The sequence below is a fragment of the Suricata suricatta genome, chromosome 11 (genome assembly GCF_006229205.1).
Source record: "Suricata suricatta isolate VVHF042 chromosome 11, meerkat_22Aug2017_6uvM2_HiC, whole genome shotgun sequence".
NCBI lineage: Eukaryota > Metazoa > Chordata > Mammalia > Carnivora > Herpestidae > Suricata > Suricata suricatta.
In genome coordinates, this window is record NC_043710.1 from 68584302 (window position 1) to 68598561 (window position 14260).

The 14260-nt window shown below is 34.2% G+C and overlaps 1 protein-coding gene across 3 annotated transcripts in view; it reads right to left on the minus strand.

Annotated features, from left to right (window-relative positions):
• Nucleotides 1-14260, minus strand: part of GRM5 (glutamate metabotropic receptor 5) — a 528959-nt gene that overhangs the window by 316024 nt on the left and 198675 nt on the right. For all 3 annotated transcript variants that reach the window (XM_029915032.1, XM_029915033.1, XM_029915031.1), the window contains exon 3: nucleotides 8953-9202. In XM_029915032.1, the coding sequence (XP_029770892.1) occupies nucleotides 8953-9202 (250 nt within the window). The remainder of the gene's footprint in view (nucleotides 1-8952; nucleotides 9203-14260) is intronic.

The following is a 14260-nucleotide window of genomic DNA, read 5'->3' on the forward strand; positions in this document are numbered from 1 at the left end:
GACTGGGTGTTGTATGGAAAGCAATTTGACAATAAAATATTATGGAAAAAAAAGGAGAAAGGATAAATTTTTTTGTATCTATGTCATCAGTTCAACTTAGCAAACAAGAGGAGTAAAAATAACCTTTTTAGAAAGACTAATATTTACAACAAAAGGTGCCTTCTTTATTAAACAGTACATTTATTTTTGGATAAAATTTAATCACTCAGGATTGAATAAAGAGGTATTCCAATATTTGTTTTTCTTTATACTTTTTTTTTAAAGAAAGACAGAGAGAGAGAGAGAGAGAGAGAGAGAGAGAGAGAGAGAGAGAGAGAATATAAATATGAATCCCAAGCAGGCTCCATGTCCAGTACAGAGTCTGACACAGGGCTCAATCTCACAACCATGAGATCATGGCCTGAGCAGAAATCAAGAGTTGGATGCTTACTTAACCAACTGAACCACCCAAGCACCTTAAGAGGTATTTCAAATGCATTATACACTTCATCTGCTTTGAACACTGTGCTCCAGAATGCTAAAGACAAAACAAAACAAAACAAAACAAAACAAAACAAAACAAAACAAAAACCTCCTTTGTTCTTCTTGGTCAACTCTCCACAATAAACAGCACCCAAACCTGTGCCTCTAACTCTGACCAAAATTCATAGGACTGTCTGATCCTATGTCCCAAGAAGAATTAAAAAGAATGTGGAGTTTATGTACAAACCAGGACTGCTGCTGAGTAAATATTCTTCCAAGTCCTAATACATATGTATGTAAGCAGAGCTATCTTAACAGATGGTGGGGGGGGGGACCCTCTAGATGAGGGGTCAGAAAACTTTTTTTTTTAAAGGGCCACAGAGTATTTTAGGCTTTATGGGACATATAGTCTTAGTTACAACTAGTCAGCTCTATAAATGTAGCCCCCAAAATAGCCAGAGACATTGTATAAATGAGTGTGTTTTTGTCCAATACAATTTTATTTACAAAAACAGGAGGTGGATTTGATCCATGGGTCTTAGTTAGCCAGACACTGTTTTAGTATGATATCCCAGTATCCTCCAACTAACAGAAACCTGTACATAAGATATTCACTCCACCAAATCCACCTTCCAGAAAATAAGGGAAGAGCAAATGGATTTCACCTGGTTTCACTAAAGAATAATATTTTATGTTTGCCTTTGTTTCTTCACAGGTGTCTGATAATTATTATAAAGAAACTTTATATTTTTCTATTTGCTAAAAAATAAATATCATCAGATTGTTTCTATGGAAACACAGTGATGCAGACTGAAGGGTCCATCTAATCATTGAATTCTTCTGGTTTACAGAATTCGGACTGCTCCAGGTTTTATTTATATTATGAGGAAGGAGAAAGAAGAGGAGCAGGAGGAGGAGGAGAGATCTCTTTTTCACAATCATCTTTCATTGCTTCCTTTTCTTTATTGAAGATTGCCTATTTCAGTAATAGAGATAAAATAAATTTATCTTTTATACCATGAGAATTGAGTTTATTACTGAAATAAAGAATTATCAGAGGTCTCAATAGTTTACCGTAGTGGTTAAGGATATAGACTACCTTCTAATGCCTCCTCTGTCATTTACTGCCTGTGTGATCTAGAGCAAATTGCTTTTCTCTCTGTGCCTCAGCAATAAAATAAGGTTAATAATAACAGCTTTCAAATAGGATTGTTGTGAAAAGTCAACAAATTAATACAGGAAAATCAACCACTCAGAATAGGGCTTGTTACACAAAAAACACTCCATGAAGAGCTATTATTATCATCCAATTATTTTAAATTTTACTTCAATATATTTTGCAAGTGCAATTTGCTTTAAAGCTACCAGAACCCTCTGAGACACAGGTGCCTCTAAAGCCCAAGCCCAAGTACCAGAAGAGGCCTTTGAAATCATTTGTTGTTTTCATCCCTCACATCGGAATCTTTCTCTGTCCAATAACATTAAGTCCTTCTGTTCTCCTTCTGGGCATTTTCAGCTATCAGATCCACAGCACCTTACAATGCAACTGGTTTCATTTATTTCAGCTGCACATCTAATAAGCATGGTGATATTGATGAGACAAATAATGTCTCTGAGCTCAGAGTCTTCATTTATAAAGTCAAGTTTATATTCTTTATCTACTTCAGAAAGGACTTGAGAGAAAGAATATTTCTCACTCTTTAAATTTCACAAAGGAGCATTCCAGAGAGATTTCCCCTCTTCAGGAGGAAAAAGCACAAAGAGAAAACACACAGCTTGTCTTTACCATCTCCCTACCTTCTCCTGGGAATGAATGACTGACCTGTCTGGTGATGTGGAGAGAGAATTGAGAAGGTATGACTTAACCTCTTCTTTAAAAAGAGGAGCAGTCTGGCCTCTGAATCTGAGTGCTCCTGTTGTCATTCTGAAACCCATCCATCTTCTAAAACAGGAAAGTCTGCTATTGTCCAGCCCTCAGTGTGACTCTGGGGTTGAGGGATCATGTTAGGAGATCCATTTGGTCACAGATCAAAGACCTGGTCTCTAATTAGTTGAGATACCTTAATCTCCATGACTCGCTCCCATTGGTTTTTAATTTGAGAACAGGGCTGTTGTTTAATCAACCATTAAAATAACCCTAAGAGTGAGAATTCATTACATTACAGTACTTGATGAGACAGTACATATGCAAATGTTAAATTTGCTGTTATTTTAAGAGTATGTCTGCACTATAGTATAGATCTCTCTCTCTCTCTCTCATAACAGATAGAATAATATAAAACAAAGATAATATATAAAAATCACTTATTAACAGGGTAGTTTTCCCTGTTCTTCAACCTTTACTGACAACTTCTCAATCCATTGCTACCCTCAGCCCTGTAACACACACACATTCCCTCCTTGCCTCCAAAATGATGAAGAAAAGAGGGGCTATCAAGTGATTTTCTGTTTTCAAACCTTTAAACATACCTACTCATTAAAAAGAAATCTGTTCCACTTCTGGAGTTGACCTTCTCAGCTTGTGCCACCCACCCATGCTTTTAAATCCCTGATTCCCACATCGTAGGGATTTTATACAATTAATTGTTCTCTCTCATTTATTAAACCCCTATCCTACCAGGATCCTAAAACTAAACAACCAAATCTCTCTGACTGAGCTGTGTATGCAGTTTACATCTCCTTATGACTCATAAAAGAAAAAGGCTGGCATTACCCAAAATGCCACAAAGTCAAAATTAAATAACAAGAGGGAAAATATTTGCCTCACGTGTCAATGAACTACTTTCCTTTATTTATAATATACAAAAGTACTCACAAAGTACTTTTGTATAAATCAATAAGGAAAAATAAATGGAAAAAATTGACTGAGTCCCTGAAATCTGAAGATATAAATACATATCACTTATTCACAAATGAAAAATATAGGATCTCATAATTAAAGAAATACAAATTAAATTATGATGTCAGTTTTACCATAAAATTAGCAACTACCAAATAATTTATTAATATTCTCTGCTGATACAGATATAAAAATATAAGTGCTTTTCACTATATAGTTTTGTTCACTGTTAAAATTATTTTTTCATGATCATAAATTACATTTTTGGGAAAAAAAACTACTATGTTAAATAACCTGTCTCTTGACCCCATTTTTCCTCAAGAGATAGTTTTATCATTCTCCATTTCTTATTAGTTGAACCTCACGAAACAGTGGCTTATATGCGTGGGTTCATTTTCCCAGCTCCTACTTAACATTTAGCTACTTGATTCTCAATCCACTTTGATTTCTCCATTTGTCCATCTCTTGCTAAATCACCCATTACTTCTACTTGAATAAATCTGAAGTCCCTATCACTATTTTCACTTGATTTAGAATTATTTGACAGGGGTAGCCCCTCCTTTAAACATTCTCCTTCACTGGCTGGGATGACACAACACACTCTGGATTTGCTTTCTCCCTATGGCCTTTACATAGTTCATTCTTTTTCCAGTCATTACATTTTGAGAGTTCTTTGAAGGCTAAGTTCTCAGACTTTATCCACTTCAATTTTACCTACTCATGCATTCTGTTCATAAATGTAAATTACTCAGATGCTTCACTCATTTTTATTTACAGCCTATATATCTCTTTTGAGCTCAGACTGACATATACTTCAGTTTTCTTGGCTATATTTATATTTGAAATCCACATTAGGTCAGTTTATCCAAATATGAACTCATGATCTGCTCTTTACTTCACACCTGATTCTTGTCCAACTCTCTTCATCTCCGTAGTTATCATCACCAATCTTGTTTTAAAACAAAGAATCTTAGGAGTCACTCTTAACTTCTTCCCCATTTTCTACAATACCCAACATACCCAACAGCTCCTACTGATTTTTTTCAACGTATTGAGTTGTACAACATATTTTAAAAGTGTACATATTCAGTGTATACATTTTGATGATTTTGGACATATGCATAATAAGCACATTTTAATTAATAAGTAGCTCTTGATCTGCTGCTTAGTCCTTGATGGTATCATTTTTATTAGGGATATTGTTTCTTCTGTATCTATCCTATCTCTTCTAATCCATAATCTATACCCAAGCTATCTTTGGAAATATCATATCTATCATAGTCTTCCTCCCACAGAAAGGCTTCTCCAGTAATGGGATAAATGTCGAAATACTACAATGCTGAATATATTGTCTCCTAGGCTCCTCTCCAAATGTTTTCAGCCATACTCCTCTTACCCTCTGTGCTCAACCCTCATGGTTTAGAGAGTTTTGCATATGGTCTGAGTCAGATGCATCTAAACAACTGCTTCTTTATAGACAGAACATCACACAATTAGTCTGGTCACTCCAACTCAAATGTACAGAAGCAGAAAACAACTCCAGGCAAAGTAGAGCATAGTTTGGCTAGCTTTATCTGCACTATACATTTATCACAAAAAGCTCAATTTCCTAGGCATTTTATTAATTTTATCTAATTTTCAAAGGGTAACCTAGAATAACAAAGGCAAAAAGAAAGCAAAATTAAATGGAATGTATCACAGGTGTAGAAACATTTATGTTGCTAAAACTTCTCTCTTTGTGATAGTCAGAATGGCCACTAGGATAAGAAACTGGTATGATCTTTTCCAGTCCTTTAACCTCTTTAAGTCTCAATTTCTTCCCCTCAAAGGCATTTAAAACTTAATATATTTAGTATTGCTTAGAACATTAAATTAATCAAATTAATCTCTTTCCCTCTATCCTCACTTTTGTCTCATCTCACCATTTCCTCCTTTTTTCCCCACTCTCTTTGCCTCTCTCTCCTTGTCTCCTGACATGTAACAGGAACTTAATGAAAATAAGTTTTGTTTTGTTTTTTCTCAGTACAATTAAATGATGCTGAATGGCTCAGTGGAGGACAAGTATACTTATTTCAGAAGTGCCTTTAATTTAGAATGCATACTCATGATATGTAAAGATAAAGACTAATGTCAGTTTTAGCAAAACAAATGTTTGTAATTCTAGCCATAAAGATATCTATTAGAATAAGCTCTTGTCCTTTCCATTTTGAAAAATATTGATCTCCTGATAAGAAATACTGGTTATAATTCCCAAATAGCTTTGAAATTTAAGTACATTTCCTCTTGCAGCCTGGTAACAATCAGCATATTGAAGGACTGAGATTCTTAATTCAAATAGATAAGGAGTGTTAGTTAATTATAGAAAAGATAAAAACCAATCTTGAAGTAGTTAATTTGCTAAAAGTCGGTCCTTGTTTCCAAGTTCAGATTTAAGTTTATAACTTGTAAATAATATACCTCAAAGATATTTTCCCAGGTCAAAAGCCAGAACACTGTATCCACTCTAGATAAGTACCTTTAGAAATGTCCTTACTGTTCATGTTATTGATTCCATTCTGCTGTCAGGACCAAAATGTTTAGCAAGAATATTTCAGGGACCTGGACAGGACATTTTTATTGGCAATGAGACAAGAATTACCCTGAGCTCAAATGAGAAGACCCAGTGGCCAAGTCTATATCACTCTAACACCCTTCTGATGTATATCACAGATGGTGAGATATGTTAATGGATGAAGTCTCAGCAGCAGTAGAGTTATCTTACTAGTCCTGCCATGCATTTTAGTTGAGTGACTTGTTTGTCCCAAGGCAAACAGACATATTTATAACTAAATGGGACTCTCTAGGAGGCTGTGAATATAGATTCCTTTCTTATCGCCTTTACTTCTAATTTTTAAGAACCATCCAACCAGGTCTGAGTTGAGTAGGGGAAGGAAAGAGCATACTGGGACACTAGGAGGATATAATATAGGAAAACAAAATAATCTCAAATTACAAAGAGTAATACATTTGTGGTGAGTATAGCATAACGTATAGAGATGTTGAATCACTAAATTGTATACTTGAAACTATGTAACATTGTGTGTCAACTATAGGAGTTATAGAGTGAACTGAATTTTTAGGGGGAGAGCATTAAAATAAAAAGGCTAACTTAAATTTGAATTATTTAAGATAGTTTCTTTATATACATCAGTGTATTCCAAGCATCTTAACATATACTAACCACTCAATATCTAGCAAATGAATGAATGAAGCAATGCATGTACAGAGCTAGAGTAGTAATTGGCACAAAACAGTTTATAAATTAACCCACAAATAGAATTGACAAATGTTTTTATTAATACCTAGAGTGGCATTTCACCACAAAGAAGTAGAAAGGGAAGAAGTAGGAATGTTTTAAAGGGAAGATGAAGGAGACTGACTATAGTACTGTTATCAAATATCTGAAAGACTATCACATGTTACTTTCAAAGAAAATAATATGAGCCAAGACGTGGAAACTATAGGAACCTATTTTTAAGTCTTAAGTAAGAATGGCTTTTCTAGCAAAACTTCTCTATGATGAAATGAATGGGTGCTCAAGCAAATGTTGAATTATTATTAGCTAATTAATAAGGAGAAATCTAAAGGTTATGCATCTTTTATTCTATGAATTAAATGATATGGGGAGAACTTCTAATAAACAGCAGATACAAAATAAAATTTTAAATATATAAAATAGGGCACCTGGTTGGCTCAGTCAGTAGAGGGTGCAGCTGTTGATCTTGGGGTTGTACGTTTGAGCTACACAATATATATATATATAATATAGAAATTGGCCTTTTGGTGCTGTTGGCAATAGAAATATAGATGGAATATGGCAAGTATAGTGAATACCTACCTATTTTCCTTGTGTACATGTGATTTAAAAAACCACTCACTTGTTGGAAAATCATATAGCTAAAAAACAAATACTGCTGATTTGTCTTATTAACATTGACAAAGTAGCAGATAGGAGCTTCAGAATCTCTTATACCCTATCAGAAAAACAGGATGGTTTAAAGCGAGCTTCTTTATTTCCTATTCTTTTTACCCCAATGGTAACAGTGCACTTTAGAATTTAATACTGGCAGTGAAGAGTGTTCCTGAGTTGTATGAAAATAACTGGTGCATCGCTCTTGCCAACGAGGGATGATTTTAGATGAAATGTATGACATCAGTGAAAAAGAAATCTCACTCAATATCATTTTTATGAAGGATAGTTGGCCTCATACTAAAATAGTCCCATCAATCTACTGCCATCAGGTCAGACAGAAAAGCTTTAGGTACATAAAGTGGCTGTCATAAAATATAGCAAAGCAGGAGCCAAGTCTGATCACAGAAGGTCAGTAAAGCATTTAGAAAATAAAGGAAGCATGCTTTCTTTAACGAGCCATCAAAAGTTAATAACAAGTTATTAGCTTTCTATTTTGGACAGAACTACTGAGAAAGATGCAATGGTTCTGAAGGTTTTCTCTCTATTTTTTTTTTTAAATTGACTGCCTACTAAGACAAGATATGCAATAACAAAACTTTTTAAGTTTATAGAATAGTCAACTGCATTCACAAGTTCAAACTATGGAGTCATTTTACAAACTCTGATGGCTAATGTCATGTGACATTTTACTGGGTTATGGGGTGCCCAGATATTTAGCTAAACATTATTCTGGGTGTGTCTATGAGGGTATTTCCAGATGAGATTAACATTTGTATCAATAGATTAAGTGAAGATTGATCTCCCTAATGTGGGTGGGCCTCATCCAATCTATTGAAGACCTGAGTAGAATAAAAAAGACCAAATAAGAGGGAACTCTTCCTGCATGACTGCTTGAGTTGAAACATTGGTCTTTTCTGGCCTTCAGAACTGAACCCACACATTGGTTCTTCTTGAGTCCCAAGCCAGTCAGCTTTCAGACCAGAATTATACCATTGGTTCTAGTTCTCTCTGTCTCTCTCTATACACATACACACACACACCACTATTTCTGTTTCTCTAAAAAACTCTTAACATACTGATTCAATAGCATCAACAGGGAACGAGCTGAGTTCTGCCAATCAAGTGAATTATCCAGATAATTAAAGTCAATCATGTAAAAGTTAATGTTTTAGAAACTTGTCTGGTAACATTGTAGATGATCAGGTAATGTAATAACACTTTTGTAATGTAAAATAATGAATCAATTTCCAATGCTTTTAAAAATTAGCACTGAAGCAATTCCTCACTTTCAAACTCAAAATTCTATGATTCTCTATTATAAAAACAAGTTTATATAGCTATTTTCAAAATCAATTTCAAAAGCAAAAGCAAAAAAAGTATGAAAATGTTTATTTTCTGAGGGAATGATAAAATTATCCAAGTCTCTAAGGGCCCATCTCATTTCCTCACAGTCATTTTTTAAGACTTAAGTAATCATTATCTTCATGTGTTGATTTCTGTCATCATCATTAATCAGCGCATGGCATATCTACTTATTTTCCATGATAATCTCCAGGCTCTGCTGTTTTATGATATTTAAGTTCTACTTCTACTCCAGAGATTGTTTCCAAAGCATCTGTCCTTATGCACCAAAAGATACCCTTTGATGCTGCCAAATTCCTAGTATTACCTTCATGTGAATTTTCTCATTGCCACTTACCTGCCCAGAAGCAAAAATTCTCCTGCTAGACCCAGGCGTCTCATGGCCATCAGCAGACCTCTCACAGTCATGCCTTCACAGAAGCAGGCCACCACCCGGGCTTTGGGCAAGTGACTCCTGAGCTTCTTCAGCAGCTTATCGAAACTCTGCTCCCCTGCGTTGCTGTAGATTTTGTAAGAGTGAGCGATGCAAATTCCTTCCTTGGCTGACATATCTTTGAAAGCCTCCATCCCACTTTCTCCATAGTTGCCTGTGTGAAAAGAGATAAGTAGAGATGTAGTGAATGAGTGCTAGATGCACTGAGTCCAATTAGAGTGCGAAGTGCTGGGAGCATGAAGGTCACTTGGTAGTGCTGAACTTGGAGTCTGAAGACCTAAATAAGTTTTTGCTCTCTCACTGACTTGTTCATTTTAGGCAATTTACAATGAAACTACATCACATGCATTGAACTTTAAACTTTTTTTTCCACTGAGAAAAAGAATAGTATAAAAAGCACAAACAAAAGCAATTCAGTCCCCCCTTGACTTAAAAAGTTCATATTCTAGTGTGATGATGGAAGACTTTTATCTGCCGTATTTTTTTGTTCTATCTCACTTCCCTTTGCTTCTCATTATATGGCCATGTCATCCCACAAGGTCAGATTCTTATATTTAAACACATAATACATATACTAAATATAGTATAGATATTATAGAGTATTATATGCTGTGGAGTATTGTATTTTATAGAATATTATGCATATTATATTCTATTAGCAATCATATGAATTTGTGGCTTATCTCAACCAAAAATTCCAGATCATTGAGATTTTAGTCTTATTACAGATAAATGTATAAGCTTATGAAAAATATTTAATGTTTCATTCAATATAATCACAGGGAAGTCAGTAATTTAGGGTAAAAATTCCAAAGTTCTCTAAAAAATAGGGGGCCAAGGACTGATGGTGGTCCTTTAAATTAGTGGAAAGTGTTGATCAATACTGACAACTATATGCCAGGAAGTGTACCAAGACCTTTATATATGTGATCTCATTTAACTCTCATGACAATATACTGAGGTATACATTATAATCTCCATTCTGCAGATAAGAGAACAGATGAGACAGTTAGGTTTACACTTATTCAGAGTTACACATCCAGTAGGTGGAAGGCTGCACTGAATTCTCAGATCTAAGAGTGTGGATTCTGCTCCCTCCACTCATCTGTGGCTGACTTTTGGAAGACTCAGAAGCCCAATTATATCTACATTTCTTTTTATGATATAAAGGTCATGATACTTCAATTTTAGATAGTTTTAGAGCATTTTAAGCTTTATATATCATATCAGGCTCATTTTCTGAGTTTCCAAAAGATTAGGTAGGTAAGGGGGAAAGATTTTAAGAACACAGGAGCCTATTACAAGACAACCAAGCTGTAGGGCAGATAAGGATGTAACTAGCCTAACAATCAACTAGACCTAGGACTGGAATTCCACCATGAGGAGACCTCAGATGAGTAAGGAAGCACAAAGCACTCAATTGTATTGGCTTCACTATATGAGTATAGTAGAGATAACTTATAACTAAGTATACCTGTATAACATTTTGATTTTTGAAGTCTGTTCATGAAGATTATAGCTCACTGCTCCTTATATCAATTCTGTGATAGAGATAATATTATCTTCTACTCACAACTGATAAAATTGAAGTTCACACTTAGCAAGTAGGTGGCAGAGTCTTGGTTTAAACATATATCTTCTCATTTCCAACCCTATGTTCTCCTATAGTACAGGTATTTTGCTGCGAATGAGATCCTCAGACATTGAGGGTGGTTTTTGTGTAGTTTTAGCTTCATGAACAAACTGTAAAGGGCAAAGCAGAGCAGGACAGCTTAAGTCCCACCCAAAAATCCTAATGGGACAGCTGCGTCATCCCTTTTTCTCCAGAAATAAAATAACAAGAAATCTCCATGATGATGGCAAGTGGGCAATGTAGCTATTTTGCAATTAACAAAGTTTAAAGGACCCTCTTGGAAAAATGTTCCCAAGGGCCTTAATTACTAGTTTTACACTAATCTGAGTAATGTATTATTCTCTGGTTTATTTTTAGCCACATATATTTTATCCTGCACTTAATACTATCATTAATGCTGGGGTACTTAGATAAATAATTTGAAATTAGGTACTCAGGGATTGTGTTGGCAATAATAAAAATTCTCAATATATTCACAGTTAAACAAGAAAAAAATACCTGATTAAACTCAAAATCTTTGGCGCTTCTTGCAACAACTTTAACACTGTTTTTGCTTATACAGTAAATCAGGTGGAAGTAGCTTGTAATAGGGAGAGAACCTTGTTATTAGAGAGATCTGAGGCCTAATTCAGCTTTGATAGTCTCTTTAAATCTAGCTTTTTCACCTGAAAATCAGGAAACTCTGCCTAATATATGGGTATTTTGTATATTATACATGTTAAACATTACATATAGTTTAAACATTATGAGAAATGCTTATAATTGTTATATTTTATAATTATATAATTGTTATTACACAATATGGTATATAACAAGTAATAAAAATTATACATATTACAATGTATATTATAAAATAATATATTAAATATATAACATATGTAATAGGTAGCCTGAACCCAATTAATTACAACTATTAGAATTATAGAATGTTCTAGGTATAGTTAAATTGCTCTCTCCTGGTGCATTTAAAACAAAGAATGGAGCAAATGGCATTAATACTGAACACTGTATTAAAGAATTAACTTAAATTAGTTGGGGAAATATGATTTTCTCAGAGAAAAACCCAAGGAGTATTCTCTAAAACTAAAATACAAAACAGTTTCAAAATATGTGTGACATGAAAATTCTGCAGAACTTGATTTAATAAAGGAAAGCCATGGTAATTTAGAAATTAAAAATGGGAGTATGTATGTATCCCATGTTCTTCAATAAAATTTGGAGACCTAAAATATTGAGATTTTCTGTAATTGATATAAAGACTGTATTCTGAAATTACACATTTAAAGATAAAAGAGAGGAACACCTGGGTGGCTTGGTTGGTTAAGCATCAACTCTTAATCTTGGGCCTGGCCATGATCTCACAGTTCATGGAATAGAGCCCTGTGTTGGGCTCTGCGGTGACAGCATGGAGCCCGCTTGGGATTCTTTCTTTCTCTCTCATTCTCTCCCTCTCTCCCTCTCTCTCTCTCTCCCTCCCCCTCTCCCTCCCCCTCTCCCTTTCTCTCTCCCTCCCTCCCTCTCCCTCCCTCCCCAGCTCATATGGGCACATACCCTCTCTCTCTCTCTCTCTCTCTCTCTCTCTCTCTCTCTCTCAGAAGAGAAATATTTAAAAAATAAATAAAGATAAAGGAGAAACTATTAAAAAGTTCATAAGCTTATTATAGGAAATGATATAGATTTTAAACAATGCATAGAGTGAGAAAGAGCTAAGGAAATAAAGATTTATATTTCCAACAGGGAAATAAAAGTGATAAAGGAAGATATGGTAAGCAACATGAAAGTGGCTGTGACTTCATTTTAAACAGCTGGTAAAAGCAGAAAGGAATCAATCAGACATTCTTTTAAGAAGCAGAGGTCTTGGTGATTCGGAATTAGGAGAAAAGATGTAATCATAGCTTTACACAACTCTTAGCTTGCACTATTTATAGTTTCAATAATGCAAATGCCTATTACTGATTTTCAACTTTATGAATCCACAAATAGACAAAGGAAAAAACTCATTATGCAACAGAAATAACTTTTATCAATCTTTACAAAAAAATTAAAGAAAAAGATGATAGGTTGAGTGGTAGAAACGGGGTTCGCTGGGGTGTTAAAATCCTTCACACATTAATTTGGAAGTCAAGATATACAGAAAATGAAAGACAGATGATTAAGAGAATTATTTGAACTTAAAAATAAGAGACTAATCTAATAATATAATTACATTAAGGGACGATACATGAATTAAGAGATGTATATTGTCCATAAATTAAAAAGTAGGCATTAATAAAAGCATATATTCCTACTCAGAAATATGAAGGTAAAAAACAGAAAAAGAATTGTAAAATGCACCTTGTACTCTTCCGTACTATTAGATTTTAAAAAATATAAAGTACAAGTTTGAATGAAAAAAATTTAATAACAATTTAAAGTTCTTGAAATTGAAAAGTAGATATGGAAATTTTAAAGAGTTGCTTTTACTGGTACTATTTGAACTATATTGTGTCAGATGGAAGTATCCTACAAAGTGCATTGTAGACAAGACTGGCTAAAGAGTAAGTTTAAATCTTTCTTCTAACCTAAGAGATATTATTTATTTGCACTTTACGTTTAAAGGCACTGAATAATCCTTTAGTATATAATGTACAATCAAAGATAACTACTCTTTCAGATGGTACCAATCTGTATCAGTAACCACTGTGTTACTGAGGCTTAAACATACTTTCATATTAAGGTAATGAAGTATGGCAATAGAGATAGGATATATCTAGAAAATGAGAGACTTTTCTGGCACACTAGACTGTGAGATATGGCTCAAGTTTATAAATTTTGTGTGTGTTAGGGGAAACGACCATTAAGAATCTAAATTAAATTACTAGAATTATACTAAAAAGACTCAAATACTTTTCTTCTCTTTAACATTTTTTCCCATTGTACTCCTACGTCTCCCACCATAATCATTCCATCACTATTCCTTCCATAGAAGCTTACATGGTAACATAACCTTTTGCCATCTTCTATCTTCCATTTATTCAAAACCTTACAAAACATTATGTTTAAGGGTCTTATTTCTTACCATGTTCTTCTATATGTCCTTGGATGCCCAACACATTCTCACTTAATTATTTTTGTTCATGATGTTCTTTCGACCTGGAATACCCTTTCCTCATGTCTCTATGTTGAAATTTTACCCATTCCTTCAGGCCCATCTCAACTGTCCAGACGGTATATTTATTTAGGGTACAGACCATATCTCCATAACACTGCCCAGCATATACTTGTGGAAATAAGCTGACCTACTCGACTATGCCTATAGGAAATAGTGTAACCTAGTTATTCATTCAATAAATATTAATGAATTAACTAAGCACATATATTAATAGCAAGCACATGGTAGACTCTAGATATTTAAACATTTTAGCCTATTAATCTATTTTATAATACTGAATAGAATAATTTTTGTTACTTGTAATTGTTAGAGAAGTTTATAATTGTGGTTCCTTTACATTTATGACATGACTGATCACACTGATGATTTTTTTGATACTGAGAATTTTATTAAAAATACATTGCAAGATATTAACATTTTTACTTAGG